At 41.6% G+C, this 21,898-nt stretch overlaps 5 protein-coding genes across 10 annotated transcripts; all 5 read right to left on the bottom strand.

Annotated features, from left to right (window-relative positions):
- Positions 1-44: 44 nt before the first annotated feature.
- LOC115679643 (SUPPRESSOR OF ABI3-5) lies at positions 45-6,398 on the bottom strand. The gene is made up of 10 exons (XM_030603283.2): positions 6,214-6,398; positions 5,871-6,093; positions 5,057-5,182; positions 4,826-4,978; positions 3,743-3,872; positions 3,609-3,650; positions 2,182-2,502; positions 2,044-2,086; positions 1,221-1,298; positions 45-461 (listed from the first exon to the last, which is right to left on the bottom strand). Exons 1-10 carry the CDS (start codon positions 6,288-6,290, stop codon positions 395-397), a joined length of 1,260 nt encoding a protein of 419 aa, XP_030459143.2. The 5' UTR covers positions 6,291-6,398; the 3' UTR covers positions 45-394.
- Positions 6,399-7,431: 1,033 nt separating this feature from the next.
- LOC115679646 (uncharacterized) lies at positions 7,432-9,404 on the bottom strand. Its single transcript, XM_030603286.2, has 3 exons — positions 9,128-9,404; positions 8,153-8,309; positions 7,432-7,911 (listed from the first exon to the last, which is right to left on the bottom strand). Exons 1-3 carry the CDS (start codon positions 9,392-9,394, stop codon positions 7,778-7,780), a joined length of 558 nt encoding a protein of 185 aa, XP_030459146.2. The 5' UTR covers positions 9,395-9,404; the 3' UTR covers positions 7,432-7,777.
- Positions 9,405-9,847: 443 nt separating this feature from the next.
- Positions 9,848-12,367, bottom strand: LOC115679645 (uncharacterized). 3 transcript variants are annotated; one of them, XM_056307358.1, is made up of 5 exons: positions 12,126-12,367; positions 11,194-11,314; positions 10,331-10,499; positions 9,962-10,221; positions 9,848-9,873 (listed from the first exon to the last, which is right to left on the bottom strand). In XM_056307358.1, the coding sequence occupies exons 1-4, from the start codon at positions 12,312-12,314 to the stop codon at positions 10,002-10,004; spliced, it is 699 nt and encodes a 232-aa protein (XP_056163333.1). In that variant the 5' UTR covers positions 12,315-12,367; the 3' UTR covers positions 9,848-9,873; positions 9,962-10,001. The 3 variants fall into 3 exon arrangements, with proteins under 3 accessions (XP_056163333.1, XP_056163332.1, XP_056163334.1); XM_056307357.1 differs by having other exon boundaries at positions 9,848-10,221; XM_056307359.1 differs by having other exon boundaries at positions 9,848-10,221; positions 11,194-11,366; positions 12,126-12,152.
- A 950-nt stretch (positions 12,368-13,317) lies between these two features.
- On the bottom strand, positions 13,318-15,646 carry LOC115665678 (annexin Gh1-like). Of its 2 annotated transcripts, XM_030587530.2 has the most exons (4): positions 14,718-15,646; positions 14,441-14,589; positions 14,129-14,347; positions 13,318-14,046 (listed from the first exon to the last, which is right to left on the bottom strand). In XM_030587530.2, exons 1-4 carry the CDS (start codon positions 14,788-14,790, stop codon positions 13,531-13,533), a joined length of 957 nt encoding a protein of 318 aa, XP_030443390.1. In that variant the 5' UTR covers positions 14,791-15,646; the 3' UTR covers positions 13,318-13,530. The 2 variants fall into 2 exon arrangements, with proteins under 2 accessions (XP_030443390.1, XP_056163344.1); XM_056307369.1 differs by having other exon boundaries at positions 14,441-15,646.
- Positions 15,647-15,780: 134 nt separating this feature from the next.
- LOC115665677 (uncharacterized CRM domain-containing protein At3g25440, chloroplastic) lies at positions 15,781-20,442 on the bottom strand. Of its 3 annotated transcripts, none has more exons than XM_056307367.1 (5): positions 20,157-20,442; positions 18,659-19,109; positions 17,782-18,183; positions 17,123-17,277; positions 15,781-16,160 (listed from the first exon to the last, which is right to left on the bottom strand). In XM_056307367.1, exons 1-4 carry the CDS (start codon positions 20,222-20,224, stop codon positions 17,125-17,127), a joined length of 1,074 nt encoding a protein of 357 aa, XP_056163342.1. In that variant the 5' UTR covers positions 20,225-20,442; the 3' UTR covers positions 15,781-16,160; positions 17,123-17,124. The 3 variants fall into 3 exon arrangements, with proteins under 3 accessions (XP_056163342.1, XP_056163341.1, XP_056163343.1); XM_056307366.1 differs by having other exon boundaries at positions 15,781-16,221; positions 20,157-20,441; XM_056307368.1 differs by lacking the exon at positions 15,781-16,160 and having other exon boundaries at positions 17,138-17,279; positions 17,789-18,183.
- Positions 20,443-21,898: the final 1,456 nt, after the last annotated feature.

The following is a 21,898-nucleotide window of genomic DNA, read 5'->3' as shown; positions in this document are numbered from 1 at the left end:
CAATTCAATTCTGACAAGACAAGGTGGTACCTAAGATGCACATCTCGATCAACAACTCTCCAATAGTTAATAGACAATATAACAATGAGTTCGGAATGTGAAGAACAGGCAATTAGGCCACGTGCATCAAACTAAGCAAGCTCAAGCATGCCAGCAGTTTTGGTTAGTATTTGGGTGCAGAGTAAAATATGCCGACTTGCTTCAAAAGCAACCTAATTAACGCAGAACAGCATAATGCATCTCTTGGTATGACAATTTTGTACAGCAAGCTCAGTATACCTAGCATTACTGACAGAAAACCATCTATCGATGTTCTTCTTCACCAGCAAGTCTCACTCTCTTGCCCCGTTTAATCAGATAAGGTCCCACCGACAACCACAAAACTGTCCTTATATTAGCTTGTATTGGATACATCCGCCTGGACTTCTTCATATGTTCCAGTTTCCTCGTTAAATGCGTACCTGTATAAAAGCGCACAAGTGAATCATCTAATTTCAAGTATACCATATAAACTAACCGTGGTTGTACCGGTACTACACTAATATCAGTGAAAACTTAATGAGAGTGTTCTGACACCAAATGAAAAATAGATTGCAAAAAGGCACTTGGTTTCATGACTACATCCTTTTTCAACTGCACTTCGATGATTACATAATAGACCAGGAAATACGTAAAAAATGAAAATGGGAGCGGAGCATTAATGCCCATCTCATGTGCACGGGTGCTTTGTATGCACAATGGATCTACATACACGCAACAAGATGCAATTCAACGAAACTTCGATCTCCTTTAATATATTTCCTATAGTACCCACAAGAAAAGTGTACAACTTCTAGGTTTATAAGGGACTTCTCATTTTTTTGTGACAAGGGCACTTGCATGTGATAAGTGTGTAATAGAGGTCAAAAGAAGACAATTTAAGGAGCAAGGCAACCAATGAATCTAACTATCTTTTGCTTTGGAAACAATGTAAAGTCAACTTATTTTACTGGGGTTAACATCAGATAACAGTGACCTGCAGGAATTACAGCCCTTCCATAGCTTTACTCAATTTGATCAGAATTAGACCCTCCATTCTATTTTATTTGCTTTATCTTATGAGACACAACACAAATAATGATGGTATAAATGGATAACCCCAGAACAATAAGCATGTAAAATCATAAAACTCAAGGACATTGGTTAATCAACAATTGTAGAGATATCAATAACAAAATTACCATTGTCCAGAAGCTGCGGAGCAATAAAGCCTAGTAGATGGGTCATAATAATACCCCAAACTGCTACTGTAATAGTACCTGAAAGAAAATATAACAGATCAGACCAAATGACACCGACGGTTGACTGAATTCCTAAGCTGCAACTTCAGTTTGCTTTAAGCACCCAGACGGTCAGATATGTTCAAACTCAAATTCCAGGTCCAAGTAGTATAAGATAAAGGCTGATAGAATTATGGTAGGATAGAAAGGATAAAGTTAAATCCAAAGGAGCACCAATTGCTTCTCAATCCTCAACCAACCCATCAACACCCTCAAGCAGAGGTGCCTGCTTTTGTGTTATATATGTCTCCATTATGTTTGTTCAGTGTTTTTAAACCGGGCTGGTCAATGAAACGGTCTGGCTTCCGGTTCAACCGCTGGGTTGATGATTCACCCAATCTACAACTGAGTTATTATGTTTATTAAAGCCATTGAAAAAACACAAGCGCCTAGCTCAGTTGGGTTAGGGCTGCATGCTGGAGGTCAAGGGTTCAATTCCCAGGCGCCTCTTGCATATACTTTTTTGGAGCTAAATACTAGTCAAACCCGGTTCAACAGACCGGTTCACCCACCAAGTTTGTACCTTTCTTGACCACTCCAGATATTAAGTAAAAACTGCACTGGACCATGGTCAGGGTCCCATTTCAGCCAGTTTAACAGGCCGGACCCGTCTAGGCTTAAAGTCACCAGTGCACGAGCAAGTGAGTGCACGTGCATGTCTGAGGGTTTCTTACACATATAGACAAATGGAGCGTGGACATGAATAGAGGGAAGAAGCGAGTACCCAGAAGACTCGTCATAGACATAATCACTCTGTGACTCTCCAGCTGCAGAGTTAGCAGTAAACACTGTATGAGTAAAAACACAAAGCATAAAAGCACTTCTTCCACCAATTCAAGAAGCTCATGCAAATTAAGCTTACTCCCAGGATTTGCATTGTCAACACTCAATGATGGTTGAGGAACCACATTGTCTCCATGAGGAATATGATCAATCTCTTCAGGTGATTTATTTGTAGTAGGTTGCTCATCATCTTCCGCAAACATATCAAACTCTTCAGCACCGCCATCTAAGGTCGACGCATCAGGTTCTGAAGTTCCAGCAGCAGCAGTGTTGTGACCAGAAGCCAAACCAGTATCTGTTCCTTCAGATAAGAGATTCATTTCAAAACTTTTATCTGTCCCATTGCCTGCAGCTATGGCTGTGCCCCCCTTCCTGGCCCAAGCCAATCTCTCGTATCCTTCTGAGAAAGTAGTGGGAAGAAAACTGTGAATAAGTAAAGTAAATCCACAGGAATTTGCAAGCTTGCATTTACATTTAGACATAACATAATCCGTATTTGAACAGTGAAACAAGGTGAAGGAAGCCACGGAGCAAAAGGATTAAATGTCACACTCATGATTCATATAATTCCAAAAGAAAGGAAAAATTTACTCTTCACCTGAAGTGAAAAAGGCAGCCCATGAAAAATTGAAATAAAGATATTAAACTATATAAAGATCAATGACCACCAAAAATTTCGCAGCTCATGAAAAATTGAGGAACCATCATATGAATACGTCAGTTTGCGCCTATCATTAGCATGAATAATAAGTTCGCCTCCAGGGCAAGAGGGCTGATGCTTAGCCAAAGCATCTGTTGCTTCCAAAAAAAATCTGTTGCTGTGTACCCTCAGCCACCATAGCCGGTGCCCCACAGCCCCACATACTTTCGCTGCAACTATGCCGCCATCACGCCGCCACCTCCACCACCCATGACTGTGCGCGCATCTCTGGACCCGTCATGGACATAAGCTAGAACTGTCTCGGTCGATGTATGCTGAGGCTCGACCGAGCCAAATCTGGCTCTTTGAAAAGGGCGGAGCCAGGCCTGGCTCTGTTAACGGCGACAGAGACAATGTTGATTGTCTTTGTCGTCATCAACAGAGCCCCCCTATGGCAACAGAGGCGGTGGCTCAGATCTTGAAGTGACAACAGCGTCTTCAACTGTGGCGGAAGCAGCGGTTGCGGGCAAGGGGCGGCAATTGGAGTCTATTTGACAGCATCTTTGATGGTGGGCTCTTTGGCTAAGGGGAGAGAGAATCTGAGAATTAGGGTTGTGTCTTGTTCATGTGTATCTGATGTAAGATGACATGTGGGCAATTCAAAGACTCATCAATGCTCGCCAGCTGCCTGGCTGCAGTGTAACCTTTCCCATTCCATTATCAAATTTATACTATTAGCTCTCTCAAGCAATGAGCTGCCCAAATCTCCAAGACTGTCATGTGTGTCCAGAATGATCAAAATCTATGAATGACGTAAGGTGAGAATATATAACGGAGAAGGCAAAGCATTAAAGTAAATGGACTACCTGCCTCTCGTTCAAAAACCTCTCGTGTCTCATGGTACACATCTGCCACATAATATGAAGGTAGTAAGTTAACAAGCAAAAGGTATATCTATGTAGCATTTCAACAAATCTTGACACAATGATGATGACTTAACTGTATTCACCATTCTCCATAAGCGTCACTGCATCTTCCGTGAGCTGGTCAAATAGATGTTTAGTCTCAGCTGACATCTTCTCCTTCCGATTACTTGAGGATCCCTTCAACCGTCTCAATGCATGTAGTACCTAATCAAAGGCAGTAAATCATCTCAACATATCCCACAACCACACAAGCATGTATGCAGACAGCACCACCTAAATAAGCAGGCTACAGAAGGCCTTCAATATGATGCTTGGATTTAGGCAAAACAACTTTTCGCGTGTCAATATAAGTTACATGTCTGCACTGGGCAAAGACCTTAATGCCAATGACAAATCCATCTCTAAATTTTCAGAGTCATTTATTCTGAATGCAATTCTCCTCATTGCAAACTTATACTCAAACCCCATAGTCTGAAATGATCTAAATGGCTTTTGGCATGGTCAGAGAATTCGCTGAAACAACTACAGAGAAACTGAAGTGACAAGTTATGGTTTCATTGACAGCCTTAAGGCATCAAGGTAAAGGTAAAACCAGTCAATTCGCACTTCATTTAAGACCGCATTCTCTAGATAAGGAACAAAGAAAAGCATATTGACTTGCATAACACCAGAACCACATTGAAGATTAAAACAGGGATAAGAACCCAAACAGATTGCGGTACCACTAAATTATGCAAGCTATAGTTGCATTAGCAATGGTAACAACACAGCTTAACTTAAGTCAAGTATATATCCACCAATGTTAGACATTATTCTCTCTCCAAAACAGATCAATATGTGAAAAATCATGTCCAGAGATAGTTGTGATTGTCTGATTCATTATATTCCAGACCAAGCAACGGAAAGAAATAGCATTCTTAAACCGCCCACTACTTCTCTCTTCCCCCCCTCCCACCTCCTTCCACCTCTCCCCACCTCTCACTGACAAAGGACCATTGAAGTGGTTGCCCATTTATTCAAATCTCCATTTCCTGCTTCGAAATCTTTTATCTTGTCAAACACCATTCATGTTTTTATCTATGGGTTTTAAGACAAAAAAGAGAGAGAGAGATAAGCTCCGTAGCTTTTATCTGAAATTTACTAAAATGGAAGCTTACTGTTTCTCCTGGCTCAAGCACGTCGGCAATCCGTCTCTTCATCTTTCCAATATCATCAGACGACAATTCACGAGTATCTTCTTCAGCAGGTGTTAGAACCGAGCTTCTAGAAGCCACGCTTGTAAATGCTTCAACACTGTCAAGCCATGCATCCTGCAGGCATGATAAGAGCCCAATAGAAACTCTAGTCTCTAGGAAATTGTAAAAGGACTGCTAAAAAGAATACTATACCTTGATTTCATTTTCGTTGACATATTCTACAAAGTTTCCGTCCGCATCAAAATAGCCTTCTTCCCTCTCTTTATTCAAATTGAAAGGTTCTATCTGAATCCCATCTTCTACAAAATTTTCATTGTCCTGAGAATCGAATAATCAACGAATGACCCTTTCTCCCCTTGAACAGTACAATGTCTGGCTGTCATCTTTGACAGTAGTAAACGGTCCCAAGCCCCAGTAAGAAATGTATTCAAGCATAACGCAGGTGCAATAAATTTCATAACTGAGGACAAAATAAAGGCAAGTGGCTTCACATTGCTATGTTCGAGATGCAGCAATAGTGCACCAATTCTTTTACCCACAAAAAGCTGTAAGTATGCACAAGAAAGTAGCTCAGAAAACCCCCCCCCAAAAAAAAAAAACGGGTGCTCTAACAAAGTCTTCAACACACAAAACACTCAAAGACGAAGGCACCAGATCACAATCAAACACTGAAAGAGAAAATCTCATTCACATAGACGAGGTCAATGTATATTAAATCTTGCATGCATACACATGAACAACCAAGCCACCTCTTAAAAGCAAGCTAACTACTGATATACCGACACAAGCTATGAAATTACAGAAAGCTCAGAAAAAGCCATTAAACAGCCCTATTTCACCACAATCCAAACTTACAAACGAACAAAAATTTTCCGAATACTATGCACTTGCACTGCTAAAGCTCCTAACCAGATTGAGGAATCAATCGGACAACACAATACCGCGATTGAACCCCAAAGGGGCTACAGAACATGCTCAAAAAAGTTGGGGAAACGAGAAGGCCAACCTCATAAGCCACTTCAGCGGAAGAGATGTCGTTGGCAATGCCCCTGCTATCCTCGCCGAGGAGCTCGGCCGTGATTTGGTTGCGGCGGCTCGCGCGCTCCTTCGCGGCCAGCCGAGCGTCCCTCGCATCGCTAGGCACCTCCTCTTCCACCACGGGGAGCCGGACGGCGGCTTCGTCCCCTGGCTTCACCTTCTTGCCCTTGGGGAACCGCACCCTCTTCTGCCTGTCCATTCCATTCAAACGACGCCGCGCGCGGTCAGCCGAAAACACGATCAGAAGGATCAGGGTCTTAGCAAGAAGAAGAAGAAGAAGAAGAAGAAGAAAAGGGATTGGAGATAGTTACGAGGGGGGTTTGGTGGAGTCGGGATCGTCCTCGAAGAAAGGGCGCTTGCGGCTGGGACGCGACGAACTCCCTTCCATTGAAGCTGAAATCTCAGTGCACCGGTGTAGCTTCCCCAGAGAGAGAGAGAGAGAGAGAGAGAGAGATGGCGTCTCTGCGTGTTGGTATTGCTCGTGTGCCCGAAGTCGCCGACTTGGGTACTCGTATTTTCGTGAGAATTTTCGCGTAATAAGTAATATAGTCCATAAATTTTTAATTTATTAAATATAATCCATAGCATTTTGATACATGTCCAATTTAGTGCCTAAATTATATAAAAATATCCAATATTATCCCTGAATTTGAATTAATGAAATAACAATATTGAACTTTTTAATATAATTTAGGGATTAAATTCAGAGACCACATTACACATTAAGCTAAAATTTAAGAATCGCATTAAATAAATCGAAATTTTATGGACCATATTGCATACATTTAGCAAAAATTCAAAGATAATTTATGTCATTATTCCTATTTTCATCGATATACAAACGGTCCTACTTTTGGCGTTTTGGTATTTTGAGGCATGTCCCTCAGGTAAATCTAAAAAATTATGTCTAGGTAAGTTTTGTTCATTCATTTTTGATAGCATTAGTTATGATCTATGAACCTCTTTTTCCATATTGATCAATGTAAGTAATCGTGGATGTCATCGCGACTTTACAAAATCGCAAATGTGGACAATTGGAAAAATCGAAGGCCGTGTACGTATGGTTAGGTTTTTTTCGAGTGATTTGCTTTGGCATTTGCAATTAACGCCGCGTACGTATGGTTAGGTTTTGTTCGAGTGATTTGCTTTGGCATTTGCAATTAACACCTCGAGGATAAGCTTGCAATTCCATCTAACTCGAGAAGGCATGCAAAACTCACTCTTCGGACTAGTCTATTGTGAAGGGAAAATGACACAAATAGTCCATGAATTTTGACCTAATAGCAATATAGTCCCGAAACTTTTAATTCGTTTAACGTCTTTCTTGAACTTTTAGTACATTTCAATTTAATCCCTGAACCATATAGAAATGCCCAATGTAGTAGTTTCATTAATTCAAGTTCAATGACTATATTGAACATTTTCATATAATTCAAGAACTAAATTCAAGATACACCAAAAGTCTAGCAACCACATTAAACAAACTAAAAAGACCACTTTAAACATTAGGCTAAAGTTTAGATATTACATTAAACAAATTAAAACTTCAATAATCATATTGCACATTTAGCCAAAATTTATGAATTGTTTGAGTCATTATTCCTCTTGCAAACTAGGATTTGCAAGAGTACCTTAAAAGAGAAACAAGTCCTAGGAGAAGTTCTTTCTCTGAAAGCAAGGCGACTCAAAGAAAGCTGCTAGGAACAATCATACAGAGGTCGGAAAACACCCCATCTCAAAATTCAATCTTGTAAGGATAAAGTTCTTCAACTGATTAGCCGCTGAATCGAAATTACGGCAAAAGAAATAAAAGACGAAAACGTAGCAATTGTACACTATACAGTAATGCTACAACTTATGACTAGAACCGAAGCTTTATACCCTGGTAGAACTAGACTCTTTCCCACCGAGCGTCTGAATTATGGCTTCCAGGAGTTTGACATCTCTATCGCGTTTGTCAATCTCTTCTTGCTTTGCCCGCAGCTCCTCCATGTGAAGCTCAAATACCTCTGAATCAAACATATGGTCATGTAAATTACATATCAGTTACGGTAATTTCAGGCATGATGCTGTTTTCAGTGACATAATTCCGCGTTAACCAGCCAATTCTAGTAAAGAAATGTGACTTAAGATCGCTATTATGTAAGCTTGTGATGATCCCTCGTGCTGCAATCTTGCCTAAACTCCGACATCTTATGCCTAACATGACATTATGACGAACTGAGAAAATGTCACTATCAGTAAACTTACTCGTGGTGTTCTCAAGTTCTCTTGTGATTTCCTGAGTACGCAATTCTGCGGCTTTTTGTGCAGCCTCGGCCTGCCTTTTCTCTGATCGAGCACGAGCAGCGGCTGTAATAGCCGCATCAAGCTCTCTTTCCAAGGTCTCGACCCTTTGTTGAAGAATCTAGCATTAGAGAGAGAAGGAACATTTAATATGATAGTGCCTCAGTGGTATTTAACTCGACGGCAATAGCGCAAAAAGTAAAAGAAAGCAGAGACCACAAGCTCTTCAAGATCATGAAGGCACAGTTTGCCCATTGAAGTAAACAATGTATCTCGCTCGACAAAATCCAACAAAGTAAGCAATCAAACGAGTTACAGCAGCCAATTTATTGCCTAATGGGGAGACGTGGTCGAAGTTTCTCAACTTGAAGTGCGTCTTTACGTTTTCACGCTTAGATCTGACCAACATGAAAGAAACAGGTAGCATGAGCATGCTAAATTGAACAAGAACTACTCAATGACCATTGCCGGGAGTAATTCGTGATCTCGAGCTGGAAAATTTTACTCGAACACGGGGCCCTCAGATGTAAAATGATGAAATCTCTTCCTGATTGCCTTCACCTTATCAGCTAATCAGGAAACTTTCACTGTTAGATTCCTTGGACTAAGAGCAGAAACTTCACGGAAGTCAAGCATTTGATTCCTATGCGAATTATACTGCCAAGCCATCTCCCACCAATCTAGAACCTAAATGATCAATCAAGCAATCATAAACAATAATCGGGTCGTTCTCAATTGAGGACAGCGTGCTCAAATAAGCAACTGAATTGGGGGGTTTTGATTGACGAAAATGCAATCATCACCCACATAAACGCATTAGATTGGAAGTGATCGCTCAAAGAGTCAAACCCACGATTCAATTCATCGGTTTTGACACTCGATTGACTAAGAGGAAACAACACGAGCATGAAATGACACGATCGACTAAGGAGCGAAAACCTTGATGGTACGGGCTTGTTCGGCGGTGAGGGAAGCTCGGGCAAAGGTCTCCTCGTCGACGAAGACGGCTTTCTTCAAGAGGAGCCTCTGGAGGGATTCAAGATTCGAAGACATCTCGGTCAGATTCGCGATCGCCCCGCCCCATCTCTCGCTCCCTTTCCCCTTCTCCTCCATCGCCGATTCTCTGCAACTTCTCTCAAAGTCGAGAATCACGCCACCGTGAGAAGAAGAGGCAGAGGCATCACGTTCGCTATATTGTGACAGCATCGGTTTGAACTAATTGGGCTCGTCGTGGGCCCATAACTCATGGGCCTGAGCGGCATCAAACGAGAGCTTTCTACCAAGAACAGCATACAAATCCGAAGCTTAGCCACATGTTTGCTAATGTTCCTCTTAATAGTATCTCCTCTCCCACGTCTAGATATGCTAACTTTATTTGACAATTTGGACCCTTTTAATATTAAAGGTAATATCCATTCTTATTGGCTGAAACTTATTGATATGGACCAAGAACTTACCATACAATATTTATACCTCAAGTATACTATCCCATCATCAAATTTACCTACTTCATAAATTAGCAATGTTCCTTTGGCGAGGCATGGCAAATACCGACATCAAGAGCGAGAAAATGTGAGTACTTTCAGAGTTCATTTGTGAAGCTAAGGCGCATCATCAAAGCTGACAAATCTTTTGGCGAGGCATGTTTGCCGATAGCTCTTAACCAAGTCCACAACTACATTGCCCTGTCTCATTTATAACAACTCTTAAATGACGAGCAGCCATGAGATCTCTAAGAATACAATTATACTTTGACCAAAAAACGTATCGTACATGGTCAAAGGCAAACTAACGGAAAAGGCGGGTTCTTTCACTAATCAAACTGCTGCCGGAGCTGCATCTCAGTTTCGCTTTTCCAAGTGGCGTGAGAAGACTGACCCTTCATCCTCTTACTCTTCTCCTTATCTTTTATGGCAGATCCCTTCTTTTTCGGCTCTTTGTCCGGGTCGGTGGGAGGACGATCTCCACATACCGGGCATACAATTCCTCGTGCACTCGAGTATGTTTTGGGTATACCACACTGCAAACACATTCTGCAGACAGGAAAGAAAGGTGAGGGACTAAGTAAATCTGCAAAACAGATGCCAAAGAGCTCACTACTTTAGCTGTGTCCATAGGGAATGCAAGATGAAATGTATTTACCTCAATAGTTCTGCAGCATCCTCTGCGTTTGGATTTGTTGCAGTTGCCACACGCTTACCATCTTTTACCGTGGTTGAAACAGATGCTGTTGGAGGTTGGCTACCCTCGATATCACTTCTTACACGTTCATGGATACCAACCAACTGAGGTTTAGATTCCAAGACAGCACCTGCGGGTAGTCATATAACTCATGGTCAAGGGCTTTACTATTGTTTTGACACTGGCTCCTTTAAGTACAAACCTTCACCAACTTATACAAAAGCTGTTTGTAAGTGCTTACTTTTCATGCTTTATCAATTGCCTATAGAGTCGAATATGGTATTCAGATAACACTTTTCTCCTTATGAGATAAGCGTGAATATAAGTTAAAGCACTTATATGGCCTCAAAAGGAACTTAAACTACAAACAATAGAAAAAATCTTACTTCCGCTAGTGCACACATGTGTATGAGGGTCGGTAGCCAATTGCCTTTGAATAATTGAATACCATCTACACACAATATCTCTACATAACAGGAGTGTCATGAAACACTTGAGGTGCAACAATAGGGCCCTTCAAGTATTATTGGGTCTGAAAATAAACTAAAGCAACTAACCAAGAATGTTACTTTAAGTTTAAGTTGTGCACATAAGTGTCTGTGTTCAGGCCCTGCCCTTGTAAAGGAGGAATGAGGAACGACTTTTTGTTTTTTTTTTTTTGGGGGGGTGATGGGTTGTTTTGTTTCTGCTAATAGAAAGAATCGTTCTGTCATTTGAACTCATCAATAGTCACGATAAATGATCTCAATCACGTAGGAAATTATAGAGTAATCAAAAGCGAGAAAAATATGACATCAGGATGCATTTTTCAGTTGCAGTCTTACCAACAGGCATATCTTTTTTATCTCTACTTCTCTTACGCCTGCCATGCCTTTGCTGCTCGATCTCTTTTGCCGAAGGCTGCTCTTCCACACTATTATTAAGAAACTCTGGCGGTCCTACAATCTCCATTAGCCACAAGAGAACCAATGGTGGAAAATTTGAGACCTCCCTTCTACTAAAAACATCCACATTGGATACATGAAACTCCTAAAGTTGGATATCACCGAAGCAGGAAGTAAAAGAAAACTTTCAAAGAAAGTTGAGATTCCATAAAATGGACTGGTGATTGTTCACGCTATCAGGCTAAGCACATCAAACTAGGACCTGAACAATTTCCATATTGATAGTATTTTCGAAAAAGTCCAGACTAACGGCGATTGCCGAATGTCTCTATTCCTCAATTTCCACCAATTCCAAAGTCCAAGGTCCAATGAAAGAGGACTTACCGCACATTTGCTGATGCTGCTGTTATTCAATTAGCAACAAAGAATACAAACATTGCGAAATTCAATTAATTAGCTGCAGTCGAAGAAATCACCTCAACATCCAACTCCAAGAGGGTAAAGTTAAGCCCCTATTCAGTCTTAGTCTCTCACGATGCAGCAACTCAGGAAATTCAACCACACAGCAACTCAAAACGGCTCATTTCATTGATAATTACCCATTGCCACCCTCTATGCGAAAATGGGTACACTGTAAACGATTCCCAAAGAGAAAAAAATCAAAACTTGCAGCTATGTAATGTCGTTCTCAGCCCAGAAAAGCATAGCATAAATTTGGATTCCACAGATCACAATATCAATTTCCAGTCCCTTTCCATACCGTCTGGGTGACCAACAAGAACCCTAACGCAAAACAAATTTTCACTCTTCCCGAACACGAAACCAAGGCGAACAACACAGAGAAAAACTCGGGGTACGGAAAGCCGGTTTACCTCGGAGAAGGCATCGAAAGCAGAAGGAAGGCCCGGCTTGGGCACATCGAAGGGGGCGGAGCCGGCGTTGAAAGGGCGGCGGGGACGCTCGTCGTCGCCGTCCTCCTCGGAGGAATTGGGGAAGCGAATTGGGTCGTCCGCTTCTTCTTCTTCTGCGGAAGAATAGCCTTGAAGAAGTGCCAAGCTCATTCTCACTTCTCTCGGTCTCTGTCGGACCTCTAGCTGTTCTCCCAGGCTAGTCGTTTTGGGTTTTATTTCATTGGGGAGGCTATTTCCACAGCCACGGTGGCTGGGTACACCGCATTTTAGTTAAAGAGACGAAATTGCCCTTGATGAAAATTATCTGTGGAAGAGCAGTGCCCTCATTGCATACTGGTTTCAGATATCTTTTTGTCCGATCTCATGTTCAATTGATGAGGGGAGATGTTTTCCTAGTTATGAATGAAAAACTTAATTTTTGTTTGGTCCATTATCAGTGTAAAAAAGAATGTACACACACATTATTGGGCTGTTGATATGTAGAAAAATTCGATTACACAACTAACTCCAAACACACATGTCACCCATCCAATGGTAAATGCATAAGTATTTTTTCATGCATGGATGGATATAAAAATAATTCTTAAAAATTTCCCCATAAAACTTAGGTAAACTTTTATTTTAACAAAAAATTAAAGAGATACATCATCTTGTCACACAAATTACTTTAATTTCTCACAAGTTACTTTAATATCATACGTTGATTTTGTTAAATCTGTCAATTATAAAATATGATCATATGGTGAAAAGAAGTGGGTACTTAAGTAGCCAATGGCTTCGAGATTTATTGATGCAATAGTAGTTTTAGTGGAAGCAACTATCCACTAATAGAAAAACAACCCGGTCAAAATGCATAAAGTTATCCTTCTGGATTTTATTATTGCAAGAATCATATAAGCCATTAGGGTACTATAGTAAATTTGGAGGTAGACACCGAATTCGAAAATAACTCTTCATATATATATATATAGAATGCACACCCTGCAGATGTTTACTTCCGAGTTAAAATGAGCTACTTTGCCAACATTATCATCTTTCAAATTGACAGAGTTGTCCAATTCTTGTTTAGCATAGCATTTCACAATTAGCACTGCTTAGGACTTTTTTTAATCCACTTCAAGCAAAAGAAAAAGAAGAAAAAGCTACTCTGGAATCAAGGAAGCCAATGTTTTTTAACACATCACATAGTCTTTGCATTCTTCATTTGCATATCAAGATTTATACAAACACTTCCCAGCTAAATTCAATATCGCAACAATTGAAGAAATGGTCCAGTGGCCGGGTCCTAAATTTCAATGACACATCTAATCCCAGTGACATTACTATTCTTATGAGATTTACCCCGATAAATTCTACATTTAACCTTCTAACCCCTGATAAGTTCGAGTAAAATGGCTGCCACAGTTTCACTGGCCTTCTCTTTGACACCGTTAAATTCCCTTCTCACAAGGTACTCGAGAGAGCTCCCCGTTTTAGCTGAAAAGACCCTGTTTATGTCTTTGATGTCCTTCTCTGAGCGAGTGACTATGATTCGCACGAGAATCTCTCTAGCGTCGGCATTCCTCATCCTGAGCTGTTTCGCGAAAAACTTCTCTGGGTTCTGAATGCATCTGATCACTATTCGAAGATCCTGGCCGAATTGGCCACACTTGCTTTGCTTGACCAGCTTGGAGAATTCGTGCCCGTATAGCTGCTTGTAGGAAAGTAGAATGGCTTTGACTTGGGAAGTGTTTCGCTGGCTCAAGAGTGAGATGATAGTCTTCTGATCAATGGTCCTCCCACTCTCCACGGATTCATACAGAGTCTTGGCATCACAAAAGGCCAGGCTTGTGTCCGCTTTGTGGGTGTGGTTGCGACATGACTTGCATATTGCAGCTAGTATCTGGAAAAAAAGAACTAGAACATTCAGGAAGTTGCATGCGGAATTAGTCAGTTACAAAAGGTACCTCATAATAGTTGTGCACCTCCTTAAATCCGCTGCTGACTTTCATGGAGATGTCTAGTTCAAGATCAGATTGATATCGAGAATAGTATTGCTGCTTAATGTAATGCAGCTCTGACGAAGAACGGGTGCATGTTATCTCAATCAGTGTGCCCAGATTGATGCTTCCCGCCACAAGTACTCTTCTCAGAATCTCAGCATCACGGCTCTGAGGATCACTCACGCGCAGATAAGCCAATCTCTTTACAAGGAAGATTAATTTGTCAAACAAAAAAAAAAATAGCATTATACTGCACAATTAGAAGAAATTGGTCCTTCAGCAAGCTAGACTCACAGTAAATGCACTGCTCTTTTGATTGCTCGAGATGACCCGAAGAAGATCATGACCATATAGAACACTGTAGGTCTGGCAAATGGCCTTGAGTTCTTGTGACCTCCGGGAAAATATCTCTACAAGCTTCTGTCCCTCGCTTCCACCGTTTCCTAACATAATGACAATCCAAAATGATGGTGACGGAAATCTCAAAAGGAAAAGTCCGGAAATGAATGAACACTGCATAATATCTATTCAAAACCCAGTTCTTTATGGAGTTGGATTAAGGAAATGTTACCAGAGAAAAATGAACACAAGTATCGGCACTCCGCCTCATACTGCCTTGAGCTTTTCATTGGAGTGCTGCTCATTTGTTTGTTACTTTCGGGAATTATCTCTTACCTGTTGCTGTAAGCATACGAAGAAAAGCATTTTATAGGCAAAAGTCGATGCTAAATGTCCTTTAGGAATGACGTAACCATTTCTGTGTCTGGCTTGCAGAAAGAGAAGTAGAGAAGAAGGAAGCAAGAGCTACGTCCAAAGTGGAAGAATCTTGAAAGGAACAAATCCTTCATTCCAGTGTCGACCTTATGTTTCCTCCCTTTCCCATGATTGTTCACTTTACTGGTGACTTCAAAATGTCTAACATTTTTGTCCGTAGACAAGTACAACAGCATCTTATTCTCTCTAAAGTTGCCCACAGCACTTTCTGATTTAATACCTGTGGCTCATATATTACAGGAGTAAAATGGCTTCTTCAAAAAGCTTCCCTAATGCAAGTATTCTTCCTGGCCTTCTCAGCAGATCATTAAAAATACCGGCCTTTGAACAACATTCCATGATGCTCCCACAGATCAGCAAGCCAAAACTTCCGCCTTAATCATGGTGCGAGAATTTTGAATACAGTGCATTGATGTAATGATTTTTATTTGAGACACATAAAGGGGGCATAACTATAACAATATACAATGTCTATCAGAGATATATCAGTTAATTAAGGGGACAAATTGCAGCTTAAACTTGTAATATCTATGTGCCATAAGTTCCTTCTCACTCTCCTATCGCAGTATTCCTTCATATTCTTTTTACAGTCTTAAAAAATTTGTGGAGGCTACGCTCCAACATAACGTCAGCGATTCAGAACTTACCCAGCAGCATATTCTGAGAAAAGGAAATTATACAAATTGCCAGCACCCACTCTTGCAAGCTCGTACAAGGAATCAACTGCTGCTCCTTAATTGAAAACAACTGGAAAAAAATAAATAAATGAAACTACTAAACAGCGGAAGAGCAGTGATTGTTCTCTTTCTTTTTGTAGAGCAAAGGAGAATACAGGAAAGTGGGTTTTGCAATGGACAAGAAAAAAAAAAGTTGAATGGAATTTATATCAAGAATTTCCTGTCACAAAATTGCAGAGCCCATAGGGCTGCTTTTACTGCCGAAGCTTGCGAACTAGAATATATCAAATGGTGCATTAGAATTTCCAGCATATGTACTTTGCTTTTTCTCAAGCCTGGCACTGGAAAACTTCTGTCTCTCTGCCTCTCTCTCCCTCCCTCTCTCCCCATCCCTTCCTTCACTGATTAAAAGGCAGCAGACTAGCTTTACTCATATCTTCTTCTCATAAAATCAAAACTGCAGATGATATGGACTATGGAAGTTCACATTGACCAGTTCAGAACAGTAAAGTGCTTCCATAACAGCCCAACCCGGGAGCTGAAACCGCCAAGAAACTTGCCCTCTGTGGAAGCATACATGAAACAACCTCAGGCACTTAGTAGAATAGATCTCCATGTCATATGCTGCCAAAAATGAAAACACAATATAAATACAAAGAATAAATGACTACTTCTGTGCATACTTTACACGTTGATGCTTTGATTGTTATGTGCTTCTTATTGAAAAACTCATGCATTGAAAATCGAATAGCACATACAGAAGGCAAGCGGATAACGACATCATTGATGCAGACAGTCTCAGAATAATTTGGCACTGTAACGCAAAAGATACCAACAATTACAAGGAGACCTGCAATTTAACAGAATCTTCTCTTCCAAAGGAAATTGAAGTCAGAGACTCAGTGGTCCAAACAAATGGACATAGTGAGGTGAGAATAAAATATGATGCCAAACTTGAGGAAAAGGGAGGAGGAGCAATCAACTTAATGCATAACTTGAATGCATGTAGATTCTTCAACAAGTTACATATTGATACCAGATCAACTCTGTCCTCATGCGTCTAGTATTTACTGCACAAAACCCAAACAAAAGATCCCTAACAATGGCATACGATGCTGCTTTACCATGTCGCGTCTCAGCAAAATCAGGTGTAGAGTGTCTTAAGCAAATATCTAGAATGGGGGAATATATAGAAGCAGGTGTTTCAGCAGTGAAGGTATTGCTCATGGTCAAGTGATACTTGAACATGTGATGTTCTTGTAAACGACAAAATCTGAACAGAGAAAATGTCCATATTTTCCTGAAAAAAGGTTTATCGAGTGCAAAGAAAACTGAAAAAAAAGTTGAACCATGTCAACTCAGGAAGAATGATTAGATAATCATCGCTACTTTAGCATCATGCATGCACGAGAGGTGGATAACTTTTAAAGCAGCAAATTATGACCGTAAATGGTCACAAGAAGCTACCTTTCAGATATGAAGCTAGATAATGAAAGTATACAGAGGGAAGAAAAACAGCACCCACCATCAAGTTTGAGCCCCAGAATGGACGAGAGCACCCTCTTTCTCTTTCTTGAACCTAGCTATGTGATCATGATACTCTTCGAGCTCTTTCTCCAACCTCTCAATGAACTGACTTGTGTGCTCAAGCGATTGCTCAAACTTATACTTTTCCAAGGCCTAAATTTTGGAAACATGTAAGAGAGAAAACATTGTAAAATAAAAGTCATTCATCAAACAAAAGAGCGAGTCAAAATGTATAAGAAAGGAAGGTATTTGGCCCTCAATGATCATCATACAAGATATGTGTATCGTCAACTGAGGTCAATATTTTTCTTTTGATAACTAAAAGCAATATTGTGGAAAAAAACTTAGAAAAGTCGCACATCTAAGAAGACACGAACAGGAAGTAAAGTTAACAAGATAAACTAATGGAAAACGAATGGCAGAATAAAAAACAAGAGCTAACTTTATGCAGCAATTAGATCAGTCCAAATCAGGCTTGTGAATGACAGGTTCCCTCTCATAGACTCCAAAGGTTATCATCTATGATCATACTTTCTTGTGTCATCGTGCCTTATAAAGAGGATATACAGGAAGTAGTCTATATAACACCACTTTGATTATGCAATTTTGATAATGCAACAAGTAGTCACCATAGAGAACAAGAAAGCTTGAAATCACCTTGTCTTTAGAAAGAGTATCTGGAGGTGACATAACCTTTGGCTGCACATAGTTCTTTCCTCGGTAGAAGATTATTGTATTATCAGGCCTTATGTCAATCACAATTCCTTTGCTCAGTCGTGCAAGTTCATCAGCATATTCATGAACCTGACCTGGCCTACAAGGTTTGCATATAACCTTTACAGTTTCATGCTTTTTCCAATGTAGATGCATGTTTAGAACTACACCTCCAAATACTCCGCGTCTTCCAACGGGAACATAATTTTTCTTTTTCTCACCCGTACGCTTCAAGTAATGCTTCTCTTCCTCAGTTAAAATCTCAGGATCATATCTTTCAGCTGGTGCTTTGGGAACCTCGAACTTCCTCAACTTTTCAATCAACCATTCTTCCTTTCTCTTGGCCTAGACAAAATTCTCCAAAGGAAGGATAGCAGATAACTTTTTGTCAGGTGGTTACACAAGCAAAAATCCAAAGATGAAAAAAATGGGAACTGCAATATGGTGAAGAAAATTTCATTATGAACAAGTGAAAGAATATCATACTGATGTAAACTAAAAGAGAAGCCACAGAAAACAGGGTCTGTATAGCTTTACAATAGTAAATTTTAAGCAAAATCGAGGAAGTTCTAAGTGGAGCGTATCTTGGCCAAATAGTTTCAGAAAAGTCAGAATAAAACTGCAAGAGCATCCCCCCAACCCCCGCAAAAAAAAAAAAAAAACACACACACACACACACAGCCCTAAATAGAGAAAAAAAAGAAGCAATGCAGTCATCTTATAACTTTTCAGAGGGCTCAATACACTACAACACAAGACTGTATCTCATATAAAGATGCAGGAGTTCCATTGTCCTTTACACACTAGTGAGATGTCCAACCTTTTCAAGTTTATATCTGATCCTGACTTCAGGATTTGGAGAGTTCATCTTCTTCTTGGCCTTTAGCCGATAGAACCTGAGTTCGTTCACTTTTGCCTTTTTTGATTTTTTTATCCTTTTCTTCACTTTTGTCGGGGGACCATTTTTGTGCAGAGGCTTATTTATAGAAAACCTGACAACATCATTATCTGTCTGCAACTCGAATGATGCAGTGCTTACATGTCTAGCATGTAGCAATTGGTCAGCAATGACACAACCTTCATGTGTACTTAATCTCCACATTGGGAGAGGATGTACTGAAAGGGAAAGGAAAATTCGTTCTTGGAGAAGCCTCACTATCCTGCAGCTCTCTCTGATGTGAGCACGTGACCTCACAAATATATGATCTTTAGGCAATGATGAAGTATTTGAAACATGATGAGCAAGGAAACTAGAGCAGACGAAAGAATCCCTGCAGATAGAAACAAGTCCGATATTATGAAGAACATTCATTAACGAAAAAGTCAAAAAAGCAGGCAAAAGATGAAGATGGGCCAGAGATATTTTGTTACACATCAAATAACTTAAGGTAATGCAGGTAAAGTCGAGGGGTACAAACTTAATCAGTTTCGCAAGAAAGTAAAAACCCAGACTTGGGCCTCTGGAGAATTAAAAGGCAAGTCAACTTGTTCAATTTATCACATCTATTTTACTTGCATATAGAAGGCTAATTGGCCTTGACTTATTTTTAATGGAATTGGGTGGAAACAACCCCGAGTAATGTAACAGGTTAAAAGTAACTACACGAGGCTCAAAGAGATTGCCTCGTAAAGCTAGATTTGAACTGAGAACTTGTTCATTTCTTAGCATGGCTTTCTCTCACAAGGTCTAAACCACCCCAAAATGGAACCAGTCTCAATCCTTGGTTAAAGCTCACATTGAGCACAATACTATAACCCTGTTGCAAGGAACATTTTTCTTTCCCATCCCAAGTCCTACTTATTAATGGCAGGTAAGGTCAAAGCTTCTAACGAAGTAAATGAACAAACACATTGCACAGAACCCCAGCTTGCCATTTAGTTGATTCTTGAAAATACCACAAGAACACATACACTTATCTAATCAAGTTCGAAAAATTGAAGATAACAACCATTAACTCAAGCTTGACGGCCCATTCGCGACACCGATATCAGCTACAACGCCATGTGCATATACTTAGTTTGAAGTTTCATCAAGAATCAAGATAGATGCCAAAAACAGGATCACCGAACTCGAGGGGGGTAAAAACAGACAATCACTAGCTCATTAGTTTTCTTTTCGACGCCACTCACGTTCATTCTGTTCGACATTAATATCAACAAAGTTGTCTCTTCGAGACGATATTTGATGAGAACGAAGAGCATGAAGGCAGGCAAAGAGCGAGATGCCCGAACTGCGACGACCGGTCACGAGGCCACGTAATGGCCGCACAGAAGCGAGGAAACATCGAAAGCAATGTCGAAAGACGCGGAACAAGTACCGGCGAATCATAGGATTGGAGAATCCCCGAACAGCGACTCTCGCAGGAGAAGATGCTGCTCGTAGCATGACTGATGAGGAGTAAACGGCGATCGATTCCTCCGGACAATCAAAGCCGCTTCATCGTCTACGCGGACGCTTCGTGAGTTCATCAACTTCGACTTCTTCGAGTGCAGATCAAATCTTTGTAACGCCGGCGTAGCTGGTGATGCTTACGGCGTCGGAAGTCGATCGGCGACAGAGGAAAATCCGACCAAGTGAACGGGGAAGTAGATGCCGACGTCGAATTCACCCCTACGGAAGATTTATGTTTCGTCCCAACCCAAACATGGAGCCCATACTGCAATTGGGCAGGCCCATTATGCCTGAGCATTCGAATAAATAAATAAAAAAATAATTAATATCACGAAAAATCTTAAACTAATACACCTATCATCTACCACAAATAGACCACCAGAAATCCAAATTGGTACACTTGTAACAAATTTATCATTAATTAGTTTCCGTTGAATTAGATTAAGGGAAAATTTCAATTAAGGACCCCAAGTGGGGTCTTTTTCTCAAAAAAAGAGCCCAAGTGGACATAGTGTCTCAAATAAAGGCCTGAAGTACCCAATCAGTCTCAAATAAGGACCTGAAGTGCCCAATCAGTCTCAAGTAAGGGCCTGGGTTCGCCGGGCGGTCAAATGCTCGTCGGTCGGCGAGCAAAGTTACTGTTCCGGCGATCGGAAAATGGCAGTTTCGTCTTTTTTTTTTCCTTTTTTGTTTTTTTTCCTCTTCCCTCCGTCGGCCAAAGCCGGAGCGCTCGGAGGTCGTCGGCCTCGGCGGAGGCGCCTCGATCGGGTTGGGCGGGCGAGGCTACCTCGCCGATCCGGCGACCTCACCCTCGCCGACGTCGGCGGCGGCCTCGACCGGCCGGGCGGGCAAGGGCGACCCTCGCTGGCGTCGAGCAAGGGCCGCCCTCGCCCAACGCCGGTGAGGGCGGCCTCCACCTGAGGCCGGCGACCTCCGTCGGCCCCGGCTATGGTCGACGGAGGGAAGAGAAGAAAAAAAAAAAAGAAAAGGAAAAGGAAAAGGAAAAAAAAAAAAAAGACGAAACGCTCTTTTCCGATCAGCTAACAGAATCGCTCGTCTCTCTAGCAAGCATTTACGGCCGCGCTAACCCGGACCCTTATTTGAGACTAATTGGGCACTTCAGGTTTTTATTTGAGACTGATTGAGCACTTCATGCCCTTATTCGACACTATGGTGTTTGGTTCAGCTTTGGGAAGGGCTTTTAGCCTCGAAAGCCCCTTCAAAAATGCTTCTGGAGTGTTTGGTTCAAAGATTCGGCCTTTGATCGCCAAATGTTAGCATTCCACGAATGCCACTGTTCACCCTTTTTTTTTTTTTTTTTGGGTTGAAGCCGTTCTTCACAGGCGCGCGAGGCGGCGGCCACAGGGGCCGGCGAGGTCGCTGGGTCGGGCGACCGCCAGCGACGCCGTCCCAGGGGGCCGCTGGGTTGTGCGACCCAGGCGACGGCCGCTGAGGTCGTCAGCGACCAAGGGGCCGTCGCTGGGTCGCGCGACCCCGCCGAGGGTCGCCTCGTCTCGAGCGACCGCCGGCGGCAGATCCTGCTCGCCGGGGTCACGCGACCCAGGGGCCGTCGCTCGGGTCGCGCGACCCCGCCGAGGGTCGCCCGGCCTCGAGCGACCGCCGCGGCTGATCAGTCAGCTCGCAGGGTCGCCGACCGGCGACGGCGCC

The sequence above is a fragment of the Syzygium oleosum genome, unplaced genomic scaffold (assembly GCF_021117445.2).
Source record: "Syzygium oleosum isolate NSW1041296 unplaced genomic scaffold, Sole_v2.1 Sole_v2.52, whole genome shotgun sequence".
In the NCBI taxonomy this organism is placed as follows: domain Eukaryota; kingdom Viridiplantae; phylum Streptophyta; class Magnoliopsida; order Myrtales; family Myrtaceae; genus Syzygium; species Syzygium oleosum.
Note: the sequence above shows the minus strand (reverse complement) of the source record. Positions and strands in the feature narration are given on the sequence as shown.